Source organism: Neolamprologus multifasciatus, chromosome 7 (genome assembly GCF_963576455.1).
Source record: "Neolamprologus multifasciatus chromosome 7, fNeoMul1.2, whole genome shotgun sequence".
In the NCBI taxonomy this organism is placed as follows: domain Eukaryota; kingdom Metazoa; phylum Chordata; class Actinopteri; order Cichliformes; family Cichlidae; genus Neolamprologus; species Neolamprologus multifasciatus.
The window spans coordinates 18,461,173-18,487,556 of record NC_140445.1 but is presented as its reverse complement, the minus strand read 5'-3'; the positions used below and the strand labels follow the sequence as shown (position 1 = coordinate 18,487,556).

The window sequence follows — 26,384 nt, the reverse complement described above, 5'->3', positions numbered from 1 at the left end:
TCCTTCATGCATCTAGGATGCAGCAGTCTGTCACTGAAGGAGCTCTGCAGTTCAGCAACATTTACATGCATGGGGTGGGAGACTCTGTCCATCAGAGATGTTATTTTGGCCAGAGTCCTTCTGTCTCCCACCACCTGTACTGGGTCCAGGGTGCATCCCAGAACAGAGCTGGCCTTCCTGATAAGTTTATCCAACCTCTTCCTCTCAGCTGCCGATAAACTGCTGCTCCAACATACATACATTATGTGTTGTTACCAAGTATATAGTATATGGTATATTATACTATACTATTATGGTATTACATTATAATTTGATTTCTGTTACTGTTATGGTTGAATGCCATTTTGGCTGTCTTTAAAGGTTAATGTTAGTAATTAAATGGTTATCCTGTATCTTGATTTTAATTGTCTCAATTTATTATGAGTGAAAATTTAAGTATGTTTCTTTGGCAGGCTAGGAAGTAGATGCAAGCTTTAATGAAGCAAAGAAAATGGTTAAAAATCCCTATAAAGTGCTGCTGTTTACACTAAGTTTACTTTGAGAGGGACACTGTTTCTTCCCCCCCAGAGAGGAAGCGTGATTTCGTCCTGTGTGGGAGGAGGGGGGGGGTGGAGGAATAGTGGGAGGAACTTGTAGAGTTGCCCACCGATTTCATTGAGAACTCGGAAGGCAGCAGGTTAACATCTATGAACTGAGTCCAGCTGAAGACTTTCTCTCACCCATCTCTCGCTGTTGGATTTACCTCCATATTTTTTTTTCTTGGATATTTATTTCAAGACAACACCTGGATTCATCAGCTGCGGATCTATGCGAACCCAACGCGGGAGTCAACAACATTTGTGAAGTTGAAGAGGAGGAATGTATCGTTTCTTTGTGAAACTAACATTTCTGATTCCAGCAATCGCCATCGCACAAGGTAAACATTTTATTTATTTATTTATGTATTTATTTATGTTTGAGCGTGCATTTCCACAGAGCACGACCGAGACTTATCTGTGATATTCGGAACAATTAAAGTGGGCTTTAGAGAAGTTTGCGAATTATAAAGAGGAAGAGAAAGACACTCGATTAAACTGATTTGAGTCATTTAAACGTGATGCTGTATAATTATGATCGGAGTATTAAAAAGTGTCATAAATAAATGTCGATGAAAGTTTTCCAGCTTCTCTTGGCCGTGGGAAAGTGAAGAAACCAGAAGCTGCGGTGCGCTTGGCTGACTCCCCCGGTGTGCGCTAAATGAAGATGTCGCGAGCTATTTTGTCCGCTCATTGCAGAGCAGTCACACTAAATCAGCTGAGCTTATGCGGTAGATGCAGCAATGATGGAACCACGATTAAAAGCTATAAAAAAAAAAAAGCTAACTAACTGAACACAACATTTAATTTGTTTTCTTACTCTAAATTTATATCAAGAATTTTATCAACAAATCTTTTTTAATGCTTTATAAAAAACGATATTTAGAGTGTTAGACAATAAACTGTCTATTTGTAAGCTGTTATCGGAACACTTTCATGTAAAATATGAAATAATGGAAGTTGGTGCGGAGGGACGCGGATTTATTTTTTTTGGGGGGGGGGGGGGGTGCAAGCACCTTTTGTCTACAAGTGTGGGAGAGTGTTGTGAGTCCCGGGTTGGCGGGGGGTGGAGGAGGAGGAGGTGCTGTTATTCCCGTCTGCCCGGTAAACAATACCCGAGGAGAGTGTTTTATGGCTCGTGCTGCACCACGATTTCTTTTGTTCCGCATCTGAGCCCCGCAGCTGCTGCGCTCTCCCCGCAAAAGCGTGCGCCCCCCCCCCCCCCCACAGCCCCCTCCCCTGAATTAAAAAAAAAAAAAAAGCCACGCACCACGCGCTTCTAGCCTCACCAGTGTCCACGAACAGGCTTCCCAATATCCCCTGCGGACACTTGTGGAACAAATCAAATTAAAAATCACGACGCGTGTGCATTAAAATTTGCTAATAAAGCTGTGTTAAAAAACAAACAAAAAAAACAAAAAACAAAACTTAACTGCTGAATAATTCCCTCATGATTTCACCTGCAGCTTAATCCCGATTAATCCCAGTGTGCTCATTTCCGATTAATCCCAGTGTGCACAGAGAAACTGTGCTGGGTAAAACATGTTTTGATCTATATATTTGTTTATGCATTCAACAGGTCTTAAATGCTCTCTACCCACTGAGGCATGCCTTAATGGAGGAAGATGTGAAGCCACCCCAAACGGAAATGGTGAATGCAAGTAAGTAACAGGGAGCCTGAAAGCAACACATGAAGATGCTGCTGCGGGCAGTGAGGAAACACCATAGCTATCTTTTTTGTGTGTTACTTGGAGCATGTATGGTTGTAGTAGTGCACTGTGGGGCAATCGTGGTACTTCTTTACGGGTGGGGAAGAAAAAGAGGCCACATATTCCCCCTTTTAATTCCAGCCTTTGAGCGGTCTCTCTGCTCAGCAACCAGAGGCCCTTAAGTTTCCTCTGGGCTGCTGTGCTCCTGTACCCCTCCGAGAGCTGCATTGCTCTCTGCACACATTCCCTGAAAAGAAAAGACTTTAAAGGAGTGCAGAAATGAAAAGAGAGAGCAGCCTCAGAGTGCTGGGGAGATGAGAAAGAGGAGGCCGAACACACACACACACACAAAGCCCCCCCACCCATCATCAGCCCCTTAATGAATGCAAGTCCCCCTTCGCCCAGCAAAGTGAGAGGACGCGTCCAGTCCTAAATCTTGTTTTTCTGCTCTTTCATGGGCGACAGCTGGGGCTCGCCCGCCGCCCGTCACCCATTGTCCTGCAGTCAGAATAATGCTGTGTGACTAATCTGAGTGGGGCTTCCCATCATGCCACAGCCACCCCAAACACCACAACACACACCAAACCCCTGCCATACCCCCCCCCCCCCCATCCCTCCTCCAAAAGGCTTCTCTCCGTCGTTTTGAATGGCTCTCTCCCCCAACCACCCCCACCTCACCCGCTTGTGATCTCCATTTGAAAGCCAGGTGGCTGGGAAATGTAATTGGATTGGATGTCAAGAGAGTGAGATTAATTGGAATAAAGTGCAGAAATTTGAGGGCGAACAAGTGGGAATAGACAGGGAGGCAGATTGTGGGGCTGTTTGTTTAGAGTGTGGATTGATGTTTTTGGGTGAGACGTTTTAATATGCAAACATGTTCCCTTGAGCTGACCTTCCTGTAAATTTTAATATAATGACACCAACTTTTATCTGGTCTGAGTTGGAAACTGATGCTTTCTGAAAGCATCTTTATGTGTGATTTTTACTTGTGGCGTCACTTTATTTTTTCTCCCCTCTTGAAAGAAACTCAGAGGTGGCCTGGTTTGCCCTGGGGCATGTGATCATGGCAGGCTCTCCTCTGGTCTGCGGGGACAAGAGAGAGCTATTGAAGGACCTACGCGAGTAGCCCAGGGGCACCAATTCACAATATGTGAATCTGCACGCTCTGCACACGCACACAGTCACACACAGCGCCCTGCACGTGTGCACACGCTCTCACACAGAAACTCTCTCCACCCTCCGATCCCACAAAGCTGTTATTGTGTTATTCATCTCTGCTCAGTCCAATTAAAAACAGACAGGATAAGAGCATCACTTCACCCACCCGCGCTCTCTCTTCCTCCTGGCTTCCCTCTCATTCATCATTCATCCTTGCCAAGCTAAGAAGCTATCAGTCATGGGGACACTGTGAGATTCGGGGGGTCAAGGCAATGTGTCTGTAGCAGAGAATCTTCCAGCAGTGGTCCATGTTTTTGTGCCATGCTGTGTCACATCAAATTCGCTTTTAAATTTTGTGCTGCTGACACATAGGTGGAAAGTCCGCTGAGTTAGAAAGGAGGGGATGCTTGCACTGTGACAAGAAAAAGGAAAGCAGTGGTGGAGTTGAGCTGAGGGCATCTAAATTGTGCGGTCACCCTCACGTGATGTTTAGGGGAAGGTCAGCAGGTTAAAACACATCAAACCCACAGAGCCAACTATTGGAGATACCACTGAATCATGTTCTGCTTTGTGGTTATGCAGCATATGGTGGCACAGTTTTGAGTGGTTAAGACAGATCTGAATCCTCTTTTCGGCACAGTTCTCACGAGTGCAAGAGAATCACATGCCGACAATGATGAACAACATTACACCCTTCCTCCCTCCCCCAATATTACTTCATACCTTTAGGAAATCAGGAAAAGGATTAGATTTGTCTTCTTTATTCATGTTGCATTCACTGGAATCTGCTTTTTCCCAAGCTGATATTCAAATGAAGGATTTTAAGGTGATTTTTAACCCCAACAAACTGTAAATTCAACAAGAGTCAAAACCTCTAAAGATGGTAGCTTTAATTCATTCTACAATCACAGCAGTCAGCTTGGTAGAGTAAGGTTAGATTTAGCTAAAAGAAATATAACAGCTAACTGTGTGGTTGACTGATTGGCTGAGATAGTAAGGTTCTCATGCTGGTTTTAAAAATGGAACCAGAATGTGGTCTTAATGTGTGTGACAGCATACACCTCCAGAGAAAATCGAAACACTCAAAAGGAGCAAAGGGGAACCAGCTTTAAAACCTTTAATGCTGTTTCCTCGATTGAAGACAAATCTCTTTACATTAAAAGACTGAGTAACTTTATGGGAAGTCGGAGAGTTTATGTAAATTGTGGCGATATTGGACACGGAAATAGCAACGAGTGTCTGCAGTGGGGAAGTACTCGGTTGCGATTCTGTGAATTAAGAGGTTATCTCAAGGTCTGGGGCTTCCTGTTTCCCACGAAGCTGCAGCAGTCTTTTTTAATGTAGGCAACTTTAAAGTTTGAGGGCACAAGCATAGCGTGAGTCAAATTTAGTTTCCATTTGTCAGACTGTAATGGGGGCAAAGTCAGGTTAAAAGGTTGTTGCCCTCGGTGTGGCCTTTACGTGACAGACTCACTGTTATTGCTGATTTGGTCAGAGATAAGTGTTAAGAATAAACATCTCAACTGTCGCCCCACATGTCTCGAATACTGCACTGACAGAAATAGACCAGACGAGAGAATTTCACTTAATGTGATGTAGCTAGTAGAGGGAGCTGTATGGTGTTGTTTATTGACGATAATGCGTCTCAGTCACAACCTGAAATGATTTTTACACTCTTCCTCTAAGAATGCTGCTCTTCTTTTGTCCTCCTATAGGATTACCAGGAAGGTCTCTATAAAAGCTCAGCTCCCTGAATCAGGGGCATACAAGTGCTTAGTGGGTTTAAGGTGCCTGCTGGTGTTGCCTTTTTATTTGGGGTTTAAGCTCTAATGCTGCCACTCCCCTGGTTGGGCCCATTCCCCAGATGCCAGGGGCCACATGATATAGCACTGAAAGAGGCTGGTGGGAAAAAAGGTCCCATCTTCTTACATCAACTTTGGAAGCAAAGTTGATGTGCAATTTTCAGATATATAACTCCCAGAAGAGAACGCATTGCATATATAATGTAAAGACATATTTTTTCACACCTACTTTGGAGACTGATCTGGAAACCTTCAAAGCAGGAGATTGAAAGCGATGCTGTCAGAGCAGAGCAATAAGGGCCTGTGTCACTCTAGTGGGTGTTGAAAGTTCATATCTAGCAGTAGAGGTTATCAAATGAAATAACTCTTCTAATAAGTCAGAAAATGTGTGCACGTGTCTTGATCTTTCTAGTAATTGCATGTGCATGGGGGGGAATGTTATCTGGTTAGAATGTGAGTCACCCTTTATAGCGACCAAACAAGTAATGATGAATGAATATGTTGTGGTAACACACTTGTGCCCACCTGACTTGATGGTAATCTGAAGTAATAGACTCCAGACTACTCCATCGGCTTTCACTGATAATCATCACAAGAGGTGGAATGGCAGGCAGGTGTTTTTCCTGGTTTTGATCGTGAGCTGGGATGTTTTTACAGCGTTGTTAAGTGAGTGCAGCAGAACAAGGTGCATGACACACACACGGAATCAGAGTTATGCCATCGGCTGTTTACCGTAGTTTTATGAATGAAAGTGAGCTCAATGTCAGGCTGTGCTGTTATTCAGACAGGTGCCAAATTCTTCTCATTCTGACCGCCTCTACCAACTTCACTGATTTTAGAGAGTGGAACAGAAACCGCTTTATTATTGTCCAATGATTCTTCTAAGATCCCCTTTTTTGAAGATATATGTTACTTGTAGATAGTCATTTTTTTGTTTAGGAAGGTGGTTTGATTTCCAAACAATAATGCACATTTTACCGAACCAAAAGAGCATGATTCAATGTTTAGTAAACACTTTATGCAGTTTAGCCCTTTTTAGGTTCAACAGCCTGAGAGTGCACAATCTTTGTATGACTATTATACACCCTTTTAATATAACAGTGTTTCTCTCTCATGGATTTTATTGCTGTAGTGGGATTTGAGAGGCTTCCAAATCCAGTGCATTTCTCATTTTCTCTAGCTGGGCTACATTGCTCCGCTCTTGGTTTTACTAGCAGATGTGGACCCCAGGGGTCACATCTTGGCTAATGATGAGACACATTCAAGGGAACATCAACTAACCAGACAAAGCAAATGAGGAGGAAAGGGCAGAAACAAATATGTAATAAAGACAAAAGGACGAGTGAAAATCAAAAGAGAGAAGAGAAATAGTCAGTGATCTTGGAACATTTTCAAGTATCATGAAAGGCAAAACCAAGACTGACAACATAATACATGCTGTTGATTACTGTATGACACCCTCAGTCATTTCACATGACATTTTCCACAGCGGTGGCATTTCCAGCGCACAGTTGGGCACGTTTTGTGTCAGAGCATAAAGTCACCCCCAGAGTGACAGATGGTAGATCAGGCCCAGCAGGGAGAGTGGAGAGAGGGAAGAGAAGGCAAAGGGGCTGTCCCACAGTCACAAAAGTGTTTAGGGTCAGAGGTCGGGGAAGCATCTGCTCTGGCCTGAGGGGACATTGCAGCGCTGGGAGAGACCTGTTGCCGTGGTGTGTGCTGCTGGTCTTTTCAGCGTGTGGGTGGATCTTTATCTCTGACTTCAGGACAAACAAGGTCTATTACAGTCAGTTTGCGTGGGAGTTAACTACACACACGCACACACACACACACACACACACACACACACACACACACACACACACACACACACACACACACACACACACACACAGGATGACACACACCATTATTAACACCTCGTTTTTATCATAGTGGGTGAGATTTTTGTACCTCAGCAGTGAATTACCTTTATAATTCACTCAGTGTGTTTTCCCGGTGACTTCAAAGTCACCTCAAATGCTTTTACAATCTTGCGCCAATTACAACTGTCTGGACTCCCTGTAGAGGCCCTGCTAAAAACTCCCTGTTGGTCTCACCTATCTAAGTCAACAATAGAGTTTTGAACAATCCGGTGCAACACAAGGGGAAATCTGCAAAAGAGAAACAGCTACGAGTTTAAAAGAAAAATGTCCCTTTAAAAGGAAAAAAATGAGAAAGCTTAAAAACCTTCCCCATGGTAAGCTGAATGAGAGCTAAAGTAGAGAAAACTAGAAGGAAATACTTTATGTGAAAAGGGAAATAAACAAAAAAAAAAAGGGAACAGGTAAGGAAGAGAGGAATTAAGAATAAGTCTTGTGGTTTGGAGGCACAGAAGTTGCAACAGCTGACTTCACATGGGTTCTTTATGTCCCCGGAGGAGAGGTTGGCGTTGTCAGCACCCCTGTCTGAGAAGGGGACAGAAGGGAGGGGGAGGAGGAAGGGGAAAGGAGGAGGGGACACGAGGATGGGGGAGGAGAAGGAGTCCTGACCAACAGCTGCCTTCATTAACATGCGCACCTGCTCCCTGTGGAGATACTAGGAGGCCAACAGATGCCCTCCTTTACACATAACCACTCACACACTCAGGTCACAGCTACACACAGTCACACAAGCCTCCCAATTCAAATGTAAACACTTTTCTGGTGACTTTAAATGCTCCCTCACGTGACAGATGGGACTGCAGTGTTATGTACGGGCTGCAAATCAAATAATGTCTGTGCATTTCATTAGCACAATGCTAAAACAGTCAATTTCTTGTACTCTTTGGTCAAAATGTATTGATTTTTTTTTTTTACAAACACCCTGTAACCACAGTGGGCAGAACCCATCTTTGTGAAATTTATAAGAGAATTTGTTCAACTAACCAGCCACTTTGAGCTGTGTGACTTAGCAGTAACAGTCCTTGGTCTGGATAGGAGGGAAGCAGGCTTAGGGCCTGAATGCAGAGCTTCATATCAGTCATCCATGAGCGGCACATTCCCCTTGATCTCTACGGTCATTGTGGATGAGTATGGACAGCATGGGGGCGAAAGGTAGATGGGAACAGGCTGTTAGACTGCTAGACTATTTTGTGGCGTCTGTTGTCCCGGCAGAATGTATTTTCAAGGTTCTGAGGGAAGCTAATCCAGAGAGACGCATTAGAACAACATGTTATCCCTGTCACACTGCAGTGGGACTTTGTTGGGCGGGAAACTTTTAGTTCCCTTCTACACCTCCCCCTTACACATCAAACCCCTCCTTTTACTCCCCTTTTGTTTAGATAATTGTTCCCATGCTAAAAAAAAGTCATGCTTTTCTAATCATTGCTGCTCCCTCTCTTCGCTGTCTGTTCCCAGGTGTCCCAGTGACTACATAGGCAGCCGGTGCCAGTATCCAAATCCCTGCAGTCCTTCGCCATGCCGCAACGGTGGCGAATGCCGTGCTGTTTCCCATAGCAACACGTTCGATTTCCGCTGCGTGTGCCGCCTGGGTTTCACTGACCGACTGTGCCTGACCCCCACCAACCACGCCTGTATGAGCTCCCCCTGTCGCAATGGAGGAACATGCCATCTCATTGCCCTCAATGCCTACCGCTGCGACTGTCCACCTGGATGGTCTGGTATGTATGGAAATGTTCAAAACTTGTTTCGTGACTACAAATTTTTTGCCCCTCTTTTAAGCCCTTTTTATGATTATTTCACTTTTACTGTGTTACTTTCCAGGTAAAACCTGCCAGGCTGCCAACCCATGTGCTTCCAATCCATGTGCAAATGGTGGCCTGTGCTCAGCCTTAGAATCCACCTACATCTGCAAATGCCCACGCGCTTTTACTGGTCAAACCTGCAAGCAGGATGTGAACGAGTGTGCCCAGACTCCCTCTCCCTGTCTCAATGGCGGCGTATGCGTGAATGAGGTGGGCTCGTACCACTGCCGTTGTCCTCAAGAGTACACAGGCCAGCACTGCGAGAACCCCTATCTGCCATGCAGCCCGTCACCATGCCAGAATGGAGGCACTTGCGTCCAGAAGGGGGACACCGCTTACGACTGTAGCTGTCTTCCAGGTATGGCACAAACATGAATTTACAGAGTAATGGTAGCTGCCACGTGGAGTTGTGGATGGTTAGTGTGGTAACAAAACACACAATTGTTTTTCCTGTTACATCAGTTGACCTACAAACCAGCCTGTTGTTGTAGTAAAATCTGATTGGGTGGAGTGGAGTAATCTGGAATCACCGCTCTTCCCCTCTCTCTCTGCCAGCCTGCATAGGCAGGATGCAGTTGCACAGACGTTTCCTTCTGATAATCGGTAGCAAGCCCCTACAATGGCAGAGAAACCCACATGCACACAAACCTATAGATTTACACACCCTATTCACGAGGTCACAGACTCGCAAAAATATCTTGTTTTTCACATCAACACTGCCAGCCTGTCTGCCACATTTATTGCGCAATGTTGTGGTAACTTCTGTTAAGAGTCAGGACACCAGATGTGTAGAAAGTGCACACACAATACATACGTGTAGATGTGGGGAAATAAAGAGGAGAAAAAACAATTAGGGATTTTGCATCAAACCTATACAGTACTTATGTTTAAATTATTCATACCATGCTTTCTAATTTTTATTAGAAAGTACTGTATAATTTTTCATAGAAGGTCACAGTTGGTTCCAAAGGTCACAATCTTACTTTGGAGTAGTAGCAGTGTACATTGCAGACTCTTATGGAAAGTATTACCTCCTTATCCCTAGCAAACCACATCAGTTAAAATAAAAGGGTGGTTGGATCAAGCTTTCACTTGCCTGTGTTTTTGTCTCATTATGTGGTCAGCACAGAGCCCGTTGTTTGGACATGCGGATGAATAACTGTTGTGTGTTGAAGTTTTAAGTCGCGCTGCGTGCCAGTTGCGGGTGTCTTTGCTGGAATGCGTTTAGATAGCGCACCAGTACAGGCACCTGTGGAGCTGTGGGTTGATTGTTAAGCGGAGCTATTGTGCCTATAAAACACCCACACAAGCCTTTGATGTTGACAGAGGGGACAGGCTGTGCTCTGCCACGAGGATATATATCTATTTTTATGCAGGAAGGAAAGGTCTGATTACCACTTAATCAAGTGTCGCAAGAGCTTTTCTACATTTTGACTCGTTTGTTCTCACCCCACGCCAATCCAACAGGCTTCACAGGCCACAACTGTGAGGTCAACATCGATGACTGTCCAGGCCACAGCTGCCAGAACGGTGGTGTTTGTGTGGACGGGGTGAACACCTACAACTGCCGATGCCCACCTCATTACACAGGTACCTTTCACTTAAAGGCTTTAAAAAAAAATCATCCAATAACATTTTATGATAATAAATACCAACTTTTTTTTTCTCTTTTAGGTCAATACTGCACAGAAAATGTGGACGAGTGCGAGCTGATGCCCAATGCATGTCAGAATGGCGGGACATGCCATGACACGCATGGTGGCTATCACTGCGTCTGTGTAAATGGGTGGACCGGCGACGACTGCAGCGAGAACATTGATGACTGCGCCAGTGCAGCTTGTCACCACGGTGCCACCTGCCACGACCGCGTGGCCTCATTCTTCTGCGAGTGCCCCCATGGACGCACAGGTATGGCTCTTGTGACCCCTCTGTGAATGCTATGCAGACATATCATGATCTTAATGTTTAGTGAGTAAAATATAACACATCCATGGCTACAGGTCTGTTGTGCCACCTTGATGATGCCTGCATCAGCAACCCATGCCAGAAGGGCTCCAACTGCGACACCAACCCAGTCAATGGCAAGGCAATATGCACCTGTCCCCCAGGTTACACTGGATCGGCCTGCAACCTGGATATCGATGAGTGCTCTCTGGGTATGTTATTAAGCTACCAGTTTGTCTCCTTTAGTTTGGATTACAACCCTCTGATGATTCTGCTTCTTTGCAGTTAACATGCAGAACTGATTTATTACATTTATTTATTACAATTTGCATATTTAATGTTTTAGGTGCCAACCCCTGTGAGCATGGCGGTCGCTGCCTCAACACAAAGGGCTCCTTCCAGTGCAAGTGCCTCCAAGGGTATGAAGGGCCTCGTTGTGAGATGGATGTCAACGAATGCATGTCTAATCCTTGCCACAATGATGCCACCTGCCTGGACCAGATTGGAGGGTTCCACTGCATCTGCATGCCAGGTAAAGCATCGGTTTGTAATACAAGAAGACTACTTTTCTTTTGACACATTTTTTTCCTTTACTTTGTGGTAAGAAAAGAAACGTGACCTGACCTATAACTCCCATTTCAGGATATGAGGGTGTGTTCTGCCACATCAACACAGATGAGTGTGCCAGCCAACCTTGTCTCAACAATGGCAAGTGCATTGACAAGATCAACTCCTTCCACTGCGAGTGCCCCAAAGGTGAGAAATAATCTGATTACTACAGTAAAAACAGCCACAAAAATTGCTTCCATGGTATCATTTTAACCCTCCTCTTTTTTGGCAAGACAATGGGAGCTAAGAAAAGAGGGTATAAAAGAGTGGATCATTAACTATATGTCAATGAGTGCCGTGCATGCAGTCCCCCGATTGAACGTAAATGATTTACTTCTTCTAATAGTGTCAGTGAAGCATTTACGAGTGTGCTGGACAGAACAGACAGGGCTGCAGAAACATTAGCATATTTGGCGGGCTGGAGAGTTTGTGTAAGAGCTTAGCGCCAGAATTGGGGGGGTAGGGATTGGTTTTTAGCTGGTAAGCTGTGGACTATTGTGATGTAGTTTGAAAGAAAGATTTCACTGCACAGTAAGAGCCCGAAAAAGGAGGGGTGAAGGGAGTGTTGTGGAATGATTTGTTAGGACTTTCAGCACCACGTGGCCTTTTTTAGATGCAAATTTCAGCAATTTTCTGCATTTCTGCAAATATCTTTCCTTTCAATATTAAAAGAAGTTTAATTCTCGTTTTTTAAAAAAAAAAATGCATCTGCAGGCTTTTCAGGGAGTCTCTGTCAGGTGGACGTTGACGAGTGTGCCAGCACACCCTGCAAGAATGGAGCTAAATGTACTGATGGACCCAACAAGTACACCTGTGAATGTGCTGAAGGTACACCAGACTAATCCTTTCTTCTAATTTATTGCATAATCTTGTTTGTCTTTCTTAGAAAAAAAGTTGCGGGTGTTAAAGCTGTTCTCCTACATTACAGGATACACAGGGCAGCACTGTGAGATTGACATCAATGAGTGCTACTCCAATCCCTGCCACTATGGCACCTGCAGGGATGGCCTGGCTTCCTTCACCTGTCAGTGCCGCCCAGGCTACACTGGCCGCTTGTGTGAAACTAATATCAACGAGTGTCTAAGCCAGCCCTGTAAGAACGGCGGCATTTGCCAGGACAGGGAGAATACATACATCTGTTCCTGCCCACAAGGCACTGCGGGTGAGACATTAATATTATACTTTGAAATTCTTCCAGTGAAATATGCCTGCACTTTCTTCACCTTTTTCTGCCCCTTATGTATATTCTGATCTACAGGTTTCAATTGTGAAGTGAACCTGGATGACTGCAAGAGTAAGCCCTGTGACTACGGGAAGTGCATCGACAAAATAAATGGCTATGAATGTGCATGCGAGCCCGGTTACACAGGTGAGCGCTGGGTGGAGTTTACAGGTGCAGGGGGGTGGTCACCTGAGCTTTGGGAGGGGCAGATAGAACAGGTGGCTGGCGGACCCATTCCTGTGGAACAATGGTGTCATGTTGCCTATGTGGGACGGAGGAGAAGAGAAAGGGAACACAGCCTGATACATGCACACAGCACACACAAAGCACTGACTTTGTTTCCCGTCTGAAAAGATTGTGACGTTGAGCTTGCAAAGACTCTGTAAACTGATACTTTGAAAGGAAAAGAGAGGCTGTCCTTTAATCACATATCTGATGGTTATTAGTGTGTCTGCACGACAAGCCAGTTAACACTTGATTTACTAAGCAAGCCAACCTGTAATGCACTAAAATACAAAACTTTGGTGACAGGCACTCTTTAACAAATAGACCATGCAGGTCACATGGATCCGGTTCTGACTGGTAGTGGTTATGTGATTGTGCTAAAACCAGGGATGGATGTGTGGTTAGGGGGAACGTGTGTGTGTGGATGTGAAGGCTGCCCCCCCCCCCCCCCCCCCAAAAAAAAACAAAAACAAAAAAAAAACCAAAACCTTTTGTGCTGAGTGTAGAGGGCACGGCAGGACTGAGACACAGAGGGACAGAGGACTATTGTAACTGAAGATCAGGCAGTTGGGCCCTCCTCTCCTGACTGATGAAGAGCATAGGAGGAGGGAATTGGGTACGAGATCAGAAAGGGGGGGTGGGGTTAATTGTTACTCAGCCGTGTGTGAAATAAGTCTGGCCTTCTGTCCCTGTAAACAGCCCTGGGTGAGGTTAGGTCTCCTGGATGGGGGTGGTGTGTGTGTGTGTGTGTGTGTGTGTGCTCCCCCCTCTCTGTGATTCAGCTGAAGGGCTCCTTCTGCCTATTCAACAGGGCCCTATTCAATCAATGTAGGAGAGGTAAAAGAGCCTCCAGGGGCCACCAGGCTTGGCGCACATTGTATTTGTTGAATATTGGGGGAGTTTGTCTTTTTGTTTTTCATATGCAAAAAAAAAAAACCCTGCAAAGATTATCTCAGTGAGCAAACTGTAAGGCCTTAAATTATATCACATGGGAGTATCCAGCTGTTTGGCTTCGATAATGGCTAGCTTAGTTATTGATCACTTCAGTTCATCCAACAGAAACATTTGTAACACTGTCCTTAAAACCAGATTTACTGTCTTACAGGAGCAATGTGTAACATCAACATTGACGACTGTGCCATCAACCCCTGTCACAATGGAGGCACATGTGTGGATGGCATCAATAGCTTCACCTGCCTGTGCCCAGAGGGATACAATGATGCCACCTGTTTGTCCGAGGTTGACGAGTGTAGCAGCAACCCCTGCATACATGGCAGATGCCAGGACCTTCTTAATGGGTGAGTAGGGATCCAGGTTTTATGAGAAAAAAAAGTACACACACATATATATTTATATATTTATATATATATATATATATATATATATATATATATATATATATATATATCAATTACTGACAAGCCTTTCTACTAAAGATACAAATGTACCTGTGACTCTGGCTGGAGTGGCCAAAATTGCGACATCAATAACAATGAATGTGAGTCCAACCCATGCATGAACGGAGGAACCTGCAAGGATATGACCAGCGGATACCACTGCACGTGCCGAGTTGGCTTCACAGGTCAGTGTTCGGCCCTACCTGCACTTTTCTTTTTTATTTGCGCACAGATTGAATGAGGAGAGCCTTGTTGGCCAACATCTAACCAAAGTGTGTTCTCTAATTCCAACTGCTGTAGGTCCTAATTGCCAAACTAACATCAATGAGTGCGCCTCCAACCCCTGCCTCAACCAGGGCACTTGCATCGATGATGTGGCTGGATACAAGTGCAATTGTTTGCTGCCTTACACCGGTACGACATGTAACTGCTTATCTCCCACTGTGAGAATTACAACTGCTAACTGGATTGTTCATTTAACTAGCACCTGCTTTTAGCTGTTTGCACAGGTCTGATAGCATGAACACAATCTTCCAAGTTTCCACTGAAAAAGGATTAGACTGTTATATTCCGTGTTGTTTTTGAAAACATCACCCAGCGGCTACTGACAGGGATGTCTGGTTTTTGGCGTCTTTGTGTGGAAAGATCTGCTCGTCTGTTTTGCTGGGATAATAGTGTGTGTGTGTGCTTTTTGGAATAACAGGCCGCTGTGGCTAATGTAACGCAGAGACCCGGACACTGCTCCAAGCACTAGTCCCACTTCCGCCATGTCCTGTTTCCTGTCTATGAACAAACAATAGCAGGAAACAGGAAGGCCTTTCCTGTTTGGCTAAGATGTCATGGAAATGAATAAGGAAGTGGAATGGAAACTGGAATTTAAAAAAAATTGTGTTGCTTTTAAAATTGTGTTTTGCAGTCACTGAAACTGTGGTGCTTATTTTATTACATGCAGTTAGGTACTCAAAGGAGCTCCTATGTAATGCCAGAGTGATTCAATCAATGTTGTTTTTTTTGGTCATACCAGGGGAAAATTGTGAGACTCTACTGGCCCCCTGCAGTCCCAGGCCATGTAAAAATGGTGGAATATGTAAAGAGTCGGAAGATTATCAAAGCTTCTCCTGCCTCTGCCCTGAAGGATGGCAAGGTATACATTTTTCCAGCTAGTGTTTTTTTTTATTGTTTGGCTTAATGTGTGTGTAGTCAGTTAGTATATAATTACCCAACAGTACAATACTTTTTTTTTTTTTTTCCCCTTCAGGTCAAACATGCGAGATCGATATCAACGAATGCGTGAAGAGCCCTTGCCGCAATGGCGCCCTTTGCCTCAACACCATGGGAGGTTACCAGTGCAAGTGCCAGCCGGGTTACTCTGGCCAGAAGTGTGAGACAGACATCGATGACTGCAAACCAAGTAAGAAGCAAATCTAAAGCCTTTTAAGTTCCCACTTTGTGTTTGACTGAAAGTGGCAATCATACTTCCTTTTTCTTGCATTTCAGATCCCTGCAGTAATGGTGGCCTGTGCCGCGATGGCATCAACAGTTTCACATGCACCTGTCCGCCCGGGTTTCGTGGTGGCAGATGCGAGCAGGACATAAATGAGTGCGAGAGCAACCCGTGCAGGAACGGGGCCAACTGCACCGATTGTGTGAACAGCTACACCTGCACCTGCCCACCTGGCTTCAGCGGTATCAACTGTGAGATCAACACAAACGACTGCACTGACAGGTAGCTCCACTCACTACAATCTGTTATTATTAAACTGTTCTGATTAACTGACCCAGAGGAAAGTAAGTGATTTAACATTTCCTATTTTCTTGTTTCAATAGCTCTTGCTTTAATGGCGGCACCTGTGTGGATGGAATCAACACTTTCACCTGCTTGTGCTTACCCGGATTCACAGGCAGCTATTGTCAATATGATATCAATGAGTGTGACTCCAAGCCATGCCTCAATGGAGGCACTTGTCTTGACAGTTATGGGACCTACAAATGCACCTGTCCTCATGGCTACACAGGGATCAATTGTCAGGTAGGGAGAAATATTCTTATATTTGTCTTATCACATGCCTAGGCTTCTTTACTACATCTAAGTACCTTCTCTCTTTTTTTTATGCTAAATTAGAATCTTGTGCGCTGGTGTGACTCTGCTCCCTGCAAAAATGGAGGCTCGTGTTGGCAGCAAGGGGCCTCTTACACCTGCCAGTGTCAGACTGGATGGACTGGCCTCTACTGTGACATCCCAAGTGTTTCCTGTGAGGTGGCAGCTAAACAGCAAGGTACGCTCATTTTGATTATAAGGTGAAGCTTTTGATAGTAAATTTGCTATAGTCTGGTGGGTAGTTTGTACATTCTGAAACTCCTCGTTTGTCTTTGATTGTAGGTGTTGACGTGGCTCACTTATGCCGGAATTCAGGCCAGTGTCTGGATGCTGGAAACACGCATTATTGCCGCTGCCAAGCTGGCTACACTGGCAGTTACTGCCAGGAACAGGTGGACGAGTGCTCACCCAACCCTTGCCAAAATGGAGCTACCTGCACTGATTATCTAGGAGGCTACAGTTGTGAGGTAAAAGGATATATGAGTAATTTAAAGATGAATTAATTTATTTAAGTTATCTTAAATAAAGTCCTGGACAGGACTCTGTCAGCTAAGCCAGCTTGATAAACCATTGTCACCAGGACACTGATTTATATTTGGTGCTATGACTCTTTTCTGGGAACTTCCTTTATATGTGGTACTTGTAAGGCACCTCCCAACCCTTTCATGAACATGCATGGAAACCAGGGAGCAGTGAGAGCAGTAGCAGAGTAGGCATCACTGACAACCGTTATAACAGTGATTAAGTCATTTAGAGCATTAAATGAGGAGCTGGGATAGAGGTGGGTTGCAAAGTGATTTGCAGATGCATATGGGTATCAGCTGAGCCACCAAGTGATTGGTTGGCATTAAGACAAACTGTTCTGAAGGGATTGCAGCTGATATGGATTTAATAGTCACTCTGAAATATGATATAATAGATACATCAAGAGGCTGATTATTTCTGGTAACCCTCTAAACTTGTTTCTCATTTAAATAACAAAATATGCTTGAATATCTTTTATTGTCAGTGTGTCCCTGGCTACCATGGTGTGAACTGCTCAAAAGAGATAAATGAATGTCAGTCTCAGCCCTGCCAAAATGGAGGGACCTGCATCGACCTAATCAACACATACAAGTGCTCGTGTCCCAGAGGAACACAAGGTATCTTATAGTTTAGCATATGTGCATACACACATTCCAAAAAATATACTTGATAAATGAATACCTAGGTATCCATGGTGTGTAACCCAACATATCTGTTTCCCATAGGTGTCCACTGCGAGATTAACTTAGATGACTGCAACCCCTCCAGAGACCCACTCACTAATGAGCCCAAGTGCTTTAACAATGGCAAGTGTGTGGACCGCATTGGAGGCTACCAGTGTGTGTGCTCACCGGGTTATGTAGGTGAGCGCTGTGAAGGGGACGTCAATGAGTGTTTGTCAGATCCATGTGACCCCAGAGGCTCCTACAACTGCATCCAACTCACAAACAGCTACCGGTGTGAATGCCGCACTGGGTATACAGGTACTGAATGTGGATCAGCAGCAAAAGTACAGCAAAAGTCTAAATGTTTTCTAAAAGTAGCTGACAAATGCTTTTTGCTTCTGTGCCACAGGCCAGCGTTGTGACAAGGTATTTGATGGCTGCAAAGGGCGACCTTGCAGAAATGGGGGGACATGTGCTGTTGCCAGTAACACACCTCATGGTTTTGTCTGCAAATGTCCACCTGTGAGTAAAACATTATAGCATCTACTTAAATGTTAGCACTTAAAAAGTCCTTTAAAACCAAAGCATAGCACACTAATCATAAGGTCTGTGTCATTTCTGCCCCCGTAGGGTTTCACTGGCTCCACCTGCGAGTATGACTCTCGCGCCTGTGGGAGTCTGAATTGCAGGAATGGTGGCACGTGTGTGTCAGGCCACCTAAGTCCACGCTGCCTGTGTCCTTCAACCTTCACCGGGCCTGAGTGCCAGACTCCGACTGACAGCCTCTGCATCTCGAACCCCTGTTACAATGGTGGCACTTGTCAGATAACTCCAGACCCTCCGTTTTTCCAATGTAGCTGCCCTAGCAACTTCAATGGTCTGCTCTGCCATATACTTGACTACTCGTTCGTTGGCGGGTTTGGCCGGGACATCACCCCACCTCCGGAGGTGGAGATGAGCTGCGAGATTCCACAGTGTGACGAGTTTGCAGGAAACCACATCTGCAACTCAGTGTGCAACAACCACGCCTGCGGCTGGGATGGAGGAGACTGTTCGCTTAATTTTGATGATCCGTGGCAAAACTGCTCCTCTGCTTTACAGTGTTGGCGATACTTCAATGATGGGAAGTGTGATGGGCAGTGTAATAGCCCTGGGTGTCTCTATGATGGTTTTGATTGCCAAGGACAAGAAGGACAATGCAAGTAAGTGTCACAGAAATGTCTTGGGTATTTTTTTTAAAGATTTGTGGGGCGGTATCAGAATATTAACCCAGTCTTATTTTGTTTTTCAGCCCTCTATATGATCAGTATTGTAAAGACCACTATGCTGATGGTCACTGTGACCAGGGCTGTAACAACGCAGAATGTGAATGGGATGGACTGGACTGTGCCAACAACATGCCAGAGAAACTGGCTGATGGACATTTAGTTCTTGTGGTCCACATCCCACCAGATGAGCTTAAGAACCGCTCTTCAGCCTTCCTCAGAGAGCTCAGCAGTGTCCTTCACACTAATGTGGTGTTCCGCCGTGACGCCAAAGGAGAACCCATGATCTTCCCTTACTATGGCAATGAGCAAGACCTTGTTAAGCATAATGTGCTGAAGCGCTCTGCGGATGGGTGGCCTGACTGGGCTTCGATGCCAGCCAGTGTTTTGGATCAAGTTAAAGAGGGTGTGTCATCCATCGTCAGCTCCCGGAAACGCAGAGAGTTGGATCCTTTGCAAATCAAAGGGTAGGGCGCAACAAAGAGAGTTTTAGCTATGTTTAACATTTAATCACTAAATAATTACACTGATTTGTATTCACATCACAAAAAGGCTAAAAAAGGTTAATGCTAATGTGACTATCTATCTCTGCTCATAGGTCTGTGGTGTACCTGGAGATTGACAACCGTCAGTGTTACCAGCAGTCTACTGAATGCTTCCAGAGTGCCACAGATGTAGCTGCATTCCTTGGAGCACTGGCCACCAGTGGGAATCTCAATGTTCCCTACATTGAAGCTGTCACAAGTACGTGTCTCAGTTTCAGCCATAAGATTTTCCATACATATACATATATATGCATACACAAACACAATGCATTTCAGTCATGTAAAATAATTTTTTTTTAAACAATCATTCCAGGTGTGAGACCTACGCCCTCTGATTCAGAGCTCTACCCCATGTATATAATCTTCCTCGGTTTGGCTGCTCTGGGTTTCATCTGTCTGGGTGTTCTGGTGTCCCGTAAGCGGCGACGAGAGCATGGCCAGCTCTGGTTTCCTGAAGGATTCAAAGCATCGGAGCCAAGCAAAAAGAAACGCAGCGAGCCACTGGGAGAGGATTCTGTTGGCTTAAAGTAAGTGCACTCTGAAAGTGGAATGTGAAGGTTACTGGCACTGGCAGTGGGTCACTATATTTCCTTGACTTGTATTTGCTTTGCTGTAGGTGCTCTAATCTGCAACCTCTTTTCAATAGGCCAATGAAACACTCGGACATGAACCTTATGGATGACAATCAAAATGAATGGGAGGACGAGGATCCGGAGTGCAAGCGCTTCAGGGTAAGAAGAGTTTTCCTTTGCACCAAAGCTGTCCATTCTAAATTTTATCATCTCTGATACTAACACTGACACTAACTGGTGTGTCTTTCAGTTTGAGGAACAGGCCATGTTGGATTTGGGTGATCATACAGATCATAGGAAATGGACACAGCAACATCTGGATGCAGCGGACCTGCGGATTGAATCCATTGCTCCTACACCTCCTCAGGGAGACATAGAGAATGGATGCATGGATGTCAATGTCAGAGGACCAGGTGTGTAACTGGAAAACTCACAATTTCTCTGTCAGGGTGTCACAAACATAAAACATGAATTATCTTTTGAATTACAACTGACTGAAGATGCTTATATACTCACTGATCCACTCCCCCTTCTTTTCAGATGGTTTTACTCCCTTGATGATCGCCTCCTGCAGCGGTGGAGGACTGGAGAATGGCAACAGTGAAGAGGAAGAGGATCCATCGGCAGAAATAATCTCTGACTTTATTTACCAGGGCGCCAACCTCCATAACCAGACTGACCGTACAGGTGAGACTGCCCTCCACCTGGCTGCCCGCTATGCCCGCTCAGATGCTGCCAAACGCCTCTTGGAATCCAGCGCAGATGCCAACGTTCAGGACAACATGGGTCGCACACCGCTTCATGCAGCTGTGGCAGCAGATGCACAGGGAGTGTTCCAGGTAAATGCCCGGGAAATCCCCTCAGGATTTTATTTTCAGGACAATGTTTGTCCCAGTTTGACCCAACAGTTTAAATTAATTTAACAGAAAACGTCTTGTGTCCTTGCAGATTTTAATCCGAAACCGTGCTACTGATCTTGATGCCCGCATGCACGATGGAACAACACCATTGATTCTGGCGGCCCGTTTAGCAGTTGAGGGCATGGTTGAAGAACTTATCAACTGTCATGCCGATGCTAATGCCACAGATGAATCTGGTAGCTAAAGTTTTATCAAACTACAATCTCTACAGTTTTCACAAATGGCTTTTTGTGCTAGGGGTCATGATAATAAACTCTGAATTTGCACTCTCTGCAGGTAAATCTGCTCTGCACTGGGCTGCAGCTGTAAACAATGTGGAGGCTGCTGTGGTACTGCTGAAAAATGGTGCCAACAAAGATATGCAAGATAATAAGGTATGTGAAATGATATGCATTTAATGGAGGTTTTCCACAAGCCTTTATCCTTACATTTGTGTATGTAAGGATAAAGTGATTATCTAGTGTATGAAGTATTGTTTAATGAGAAGTGGGTATTCCCACCCAGGAGAGCATACCTCCCTGCTAGAACATGTACTTGTATATCCTTGATAAGAACAACAGGTATAATAAGTCATACACATAAAAAAGATGAGATGCGGTGAAAAGCAGCTTAGAGATGCAGCAAAGGTAGGCAATCTTAAGCAGCTTAAACACTGGATAAAAGTCCTGTTTGAGATTTGTTAGTTAGATCAACAACAAAACAAAAAAACTGTTATCAGCTGCTGACTAGACGTCTACAGTGAATTGTTGTTGCAACCTACGTAAGTGGCCAAAATCATTGGTGGTGGTGTGCCAAAAAAAAAAGAAAAGAAATGCCTGTTTTGTTATAAATTTAATGTTATATTCATTGTAATTTCTGCTGTCCTCTTGGCCTGATCTCTCATGAAAAACATTTTTAAATGTCAATGGTTTTACCCAATTAAATGCAGGATATATAAAAGTTACATTGCTAAAAATCTGAGCACCTGTGATACATTAATATATCATTATTATTCCTTATACTGATTCAGTAATTGTTATTCTCACACTGATAAATTAAAAAACAGAGGCAAAAAAGCAGCCGTAAATGCATAGTTGGAATCAACTGAACCGGTTGGCCAATCACCAAAGTTATGGGCTGCATCACTGTGATGTGTAGTCACATTTCTAGTGAGGTGCATATCAGATTATGCCGTGGGGCTTCAGAGAGGTTTGTAGTTACAGTGGTGTAGAATTCCTGCTGAAGCAGAAATCCCCATTTACACTGACATTGTGGCCTGCCTTAACTAATGATAATCTTAATATTTGGTTTCTTTTTAGGAAGAAACGCCGCTCTTCTTGGCAGCCCGTGAAGGGAGCTATGAGACAGCGAAGGTTCTTCTGGAGCATTTTGCCAATCGCGAGATCACTGATCATCTTGACCAGTTGCCCAGAGATATTGCCCAGGAACGCATGCACCATGACATTGTGCGTCTTCTGGATGAATACAATGTGGTCCGGAGTCCTGGGCTTCATAGTGCACCCCTAAGCACCTCCACCCTCTCCCCACCTCTCTGCTCCCCCAATGACTATCTCAGCAACCTCAAGCCAAACGTTTCGGGCAAGAAGATTCGTAAGCCTAGCTCGGGTGGAAAAGGAGGAAAGGACAACGGCAAAGATAATAGGCTGAAGAAGAAAAAGTCAGTGGATGGGAAGAGTAACTTGCTAGACACATCAGGTGTCCTCTCACCAGTTGATTCCCTCGAGTCACCCCATGGCTACCTTTCCGATGTTGCCTCGCCTCCCATGGCTTCCCCCTTTCAGCAATCGCCCCCAATGTCTTTAAATCACCTGCAGGGGAATGGAGATTCCCATCCTGGCCAGATGAACATGGGTAAGGATCTGAGTTGCATGGCTTTTGATCCTAACCCACCCCGTCTCTCCCATTTGCCTGTGTCCAGCCCCAACAGTCAGGGCGCAGCATCTATAGGTGGTAGCAGAGGGGGGCAGTGTGATTGGGTCTCCAGGATGCACTCAAGCATAGGCCAGCAAGGAAGCTTCACCCAACCACCACAGATAACCCATAACATGATGGGTCCTCTGCATGGTGTCAGTACTGCCACCCTGTCTCAGATAATGGGCTACCAGAATCTGCAAACCAGCCATCTGGGCTCGTCCGCTCACATGATGCAACAGGCTCACTCGCGGCAGCTCCAGCACCAGAACTCTAACAACACCACAGCCGCTCAGTCCCTCAACCAGAGTTTCCCAACTGTTGAGCTGAATGGATCTGACATGCAGCAAAACAACTGCTCAGGCCGCACCATGCCCATCCACACGGTGATGCCGCAGGAGACCCAGATTCTTGGCACCCAGTTTCTCACCCCTCCATCTCAGCACAGCTATTCAGGCCCAATGGACAACACACCTAGCCACCAGCTACAGGTGCCTGACCACCCATTTTTAACCCCCTCCCCTGGGTCCCCTGACCAATGGTCCAGCTCTTCCCCACATTCCAACATGTCTGATTGGTCAGAGGGCATCTCCAGCCCTCCCACAAGTATCCACTCGCAGATGAATCTAATCCCAGACCAGTTTAAGTAAAAACTTGTAAAATGGACTGAACTCTTGTGTGGACTACATAAAAAATATCCAATGTTCACCATGAAAGACACAGAAAAAACTTGTTTCAAGACTGAACATGTTCTTTTTTTCTATTATCAGTTTTTATACTAATGACAAGAACAATTTTAGTAATTTTGTATTTATTTATGTGCTTTTTTGACCTGAAAGATAAAGATGTTTTTATATTTATGCTTTTAAATTTTTATTGTTTTGGGTTTTTTTTGTTCTGTTTTTTATGTATGGGAAGACTAGAACTCATAAAAGGGAGTGTATATCAGAAAACAGCTCCTGAGTGTGTACACTGGCTATTTATTTCTGTCTTCTGTTGATATATTTACTCAATTTATTTTAATATTTTGACGTATTGGTCTTGACAGATTTTATCCTTGGGTTGCTTTATGTTTGTACTTTTTAAAAAAAATTATAGATTATTTTAAAGTTTCAGTATTAATTATATTCTAACTTCGTTTGTCTTTTTAATTTCCACAATTTTTGTTACTAAACTACATTTCACTAAGTCTTATCAGAGTCTGCTTTGATCAGATTTGTACATAAAGCATCACCTTTCATGATGTTGCTTGCTACACTATTCTCTGTAAAAAATAATGGTGGAGACAGTAACTGAGCAAAGGTATCAAAGATATAATACTTTAAAAATGTTGGACCTTAAAGCACAGAACAACTATGTCCTGTCGGCTGGGAGCTGCTTTTGAGAATGAGTATAAATCATCTCAGTAAATCTGAGCCTATTCTATTGAATAGCAGTCTTGGCTGGCAATGAGTAATAGATTTGTGGTCATTTGTGATGCAAGGACTGTTTCTTTATTGCATACTTTTATCACAAATCAATGATTACATGTTTAACCTGTTTTGTGTTAAATGGCAAACCTGTAGTAGAACACTGAAATGTTACATTTGCCACAATTTCAAATAGTGCCAGTGCTTTTTGAAACGCAGTGTATGTGTGTGTGAATTTTCTTGTAAAAAATGTGGGGCAGAAATTGTGAAGGAAGCTGGGACCTTTGTATGTTTTAATAGAATCACCTGCACTTTTAAAGGAGTGTGGTTTAAGGTGTTTAAATGTCACGTTTTATAAACTAATCCAGAGGTAAAGGTGTTTTTTTTAAGAAAAAATAATGAATTCAAAATCAAACTTCATGCAAAGTTGTAGTTTGCTAAGAAATATTTGCTGAATAAAAATGTTTTGTAAAAATTGTCTTGATTCAATAAAAGCTATTGTTAAACTTTAAAATGTGTGTCTTTCTGAATTTTACTTTATTTTCTGAAAAAGAAAATGCCTGCTAGGGCTGCTGATAAACATTTGTGTGTAACATGATGTTAACTGAACTAGATAAGAATAAATGTGTGTTTGCTACTATCGCTATTCATGCAGTGGGCTTGCTAGCTAATCTGCTGAAGATTATAGCTGATTTGAAAGTATGCCACAAATTATGTGTGGAATTATGTTATTATTTACATCTCTTCTTTTTTTTTTTTTTCTTTTTTCGCCTGTCCCATTTGGTTCTTTAGCCGTCAGAATTGTTGTCTGAAGACCAACAAGGATACCCAATGGATTTATTTTGCCAAATGGATCATCATGGCATTGCCGTATTGGTCCATTTGATCGACCTTTGTTTTTATTATTTATTTTATTTTCAGTTGTTACAGACGGGACAGACATGAGTGAGGGATAGGAAAGGGAGAAAGAAAGAGGAAGGAAAAGAAAAACAGAAGGGGAGAGGGACAGTGAGAAAGGGGGGAAGAAAAAATATCTCCGGGATCACCTGTTGAGAGAAAAAGAATAGAAAACAAGCAAAAAAAAAAAACAAAACAATGCAACATACTATACACAACACCATCGCATTAATCTAGCTAAGTGTAAACAGCAGTAAATACTAAATATTGAATGTTGTTGTGCAGCACGCAGGACAGACAGCGCACAATGTGCTTTGAAGTAGCAGCCAAGAAAGGTGTGATTTAAGTCTACGAATAGTGAACACCCATGTGCACACCTGTGTGGATCGGCGCGCTTGTATTCAAATGGTTTCCCCATGTAATGGTCTGCTAGAGGATGTAGAGAGCCATATTTACATCTCTTCAAGTTTCAGTGGACTTATAACAATATGGAGTATGTACAATGCTGAAAGTTTTTCTTCCTGGTGCCTACCAGACAGGTTTAGGCCAGTGCCAACAGTGCTGTCACATTATAATGCAATACTTTTTTTAAGTACATAATTTTGCTAACTGGCACTATGTTTGCTTAAGCTTAACCCTCATAATGTCCCCCCGATTTCCATACAACTGGGGTGATCAGGGGTCAAAACTGTCCCCGCTTCATTTGAGTGTTTTTTAAAGTATAAAGTATAAATTGTCAATCAATTCAGTGTTACATCTTAGTTTTACTTAAGACCAACACATTAACACAAAATTTACCCAACATTTTACATTTTAGGGCCACCACACCTTGTTTACAAAAAATACACCCTGTTTTTTAAGCGAAAATAAAACAAGAAAATTAAATATTTAATTGTTTAGATAATTTTGACTATCTGACTAACTACAGAGTGCTGTATGTTGAACTTTAGTGAGAATTTTTTTTTTGAACCATTTAAATTTTTTAAATGGCAGCACATAATCACACCTGTGGTCCTCAGGGGTCAAAAATGTCCCCACTTCATTTGACTGTTTTTTAAAGTATAAAGTATAAATTGTCAATCAATTCAGTGTTACATCTTAGTTTTACTTAAGACCAACACATTAACACAAAATTTACCCAACATTTTACATTTTAGGGCCACCACACCTTGTTTACATAAAGTACACTGTGTTTTCGAGTGTAAATAAAAC

At 43.7% G+C, this 26,384-nt stretch overlaps 1 protein-coding gene across 1 annotated transcript; it reads left to right on the top strand.

Moving 5' to 3' along the window:
- The first annotated feature begins 644 nt into the window (after window positions 1–644).
- notch1a (notch receptor 1a) lies at window positions 645–24,789 on the top strand. The gene is made up of 34 exons (XM_085167495.1): window positions 645–916; window positions 2,155–2,236; window positions 8,622–8,884; window positions 8,988–9,326; window positions 10,436–10,558; window positions 10,643–10,876; window positions 10,969–11,124; window positions 11,259–11,444; window positions 11,555–11,668; window positions 12,236–12,349; window positions 12,450–12,683; window positions 12,780–12,890; window positions 14,074–14,266; window positions 14,405–14,550; window positions 14,666–14,779; window positions 15,390–15,509; window positions 15,624–15,776; window positions 15,863–16,091; window positions 16,193–16,394; window positions 16,488–16,641; window positions 16,746–16,930; window positions 17,473–17,605; window positions 17,714–17,971; window positions 18,063–18,175; window positions 18,284–18,855; window positions 18,945–19,385; window positions 19,517–19,662; window positions 19,777–19,990; window positions 20,110–20,194; window positions 20,286–20,448; window positions 20,576–20,874; window positions 20,984–21,131; window positions 21,232–21,329; window positions 22,254–24,789. Exons 1-34 carry the CDS (start codon window positions 859–861, stop codon window positions 23,514–23,516), a joined length of 7,443 nt encoding a protein of 2,480 aa, XP_085023621.1. The 5' UTR covers window positions 645–858; the 3' UTR covers window positions 23,517–24,789.
- Window positions 24,790–26,384: the final 1,595 nt, after the last annotated feature.

Bases quoted from the DNA above. Each gene is read 5' to 3' on its own strand.
- notch1a (XM_085167495.1), top strand. From the start codon at position 859: ATGTATCGTTTCTTTGTGAAACTAACATTTCTGATTCCAGCAATCGCC. The intron at 8,885-8,987 runs GTATGTATGGAA...GTTACTTTCCAG, and splicing joins CTGTCCACCTGGATGGTCTG to GTAAAACCTGCCAGGCTGCC. The intron at 20,195-20,285 runs GTAAGAAGAGTT...TGTGTCTTTCAG, and splicing joins CGGAGTGCAAGCGCTTCAGG to TTTGAGGAACAGGCCATGTT.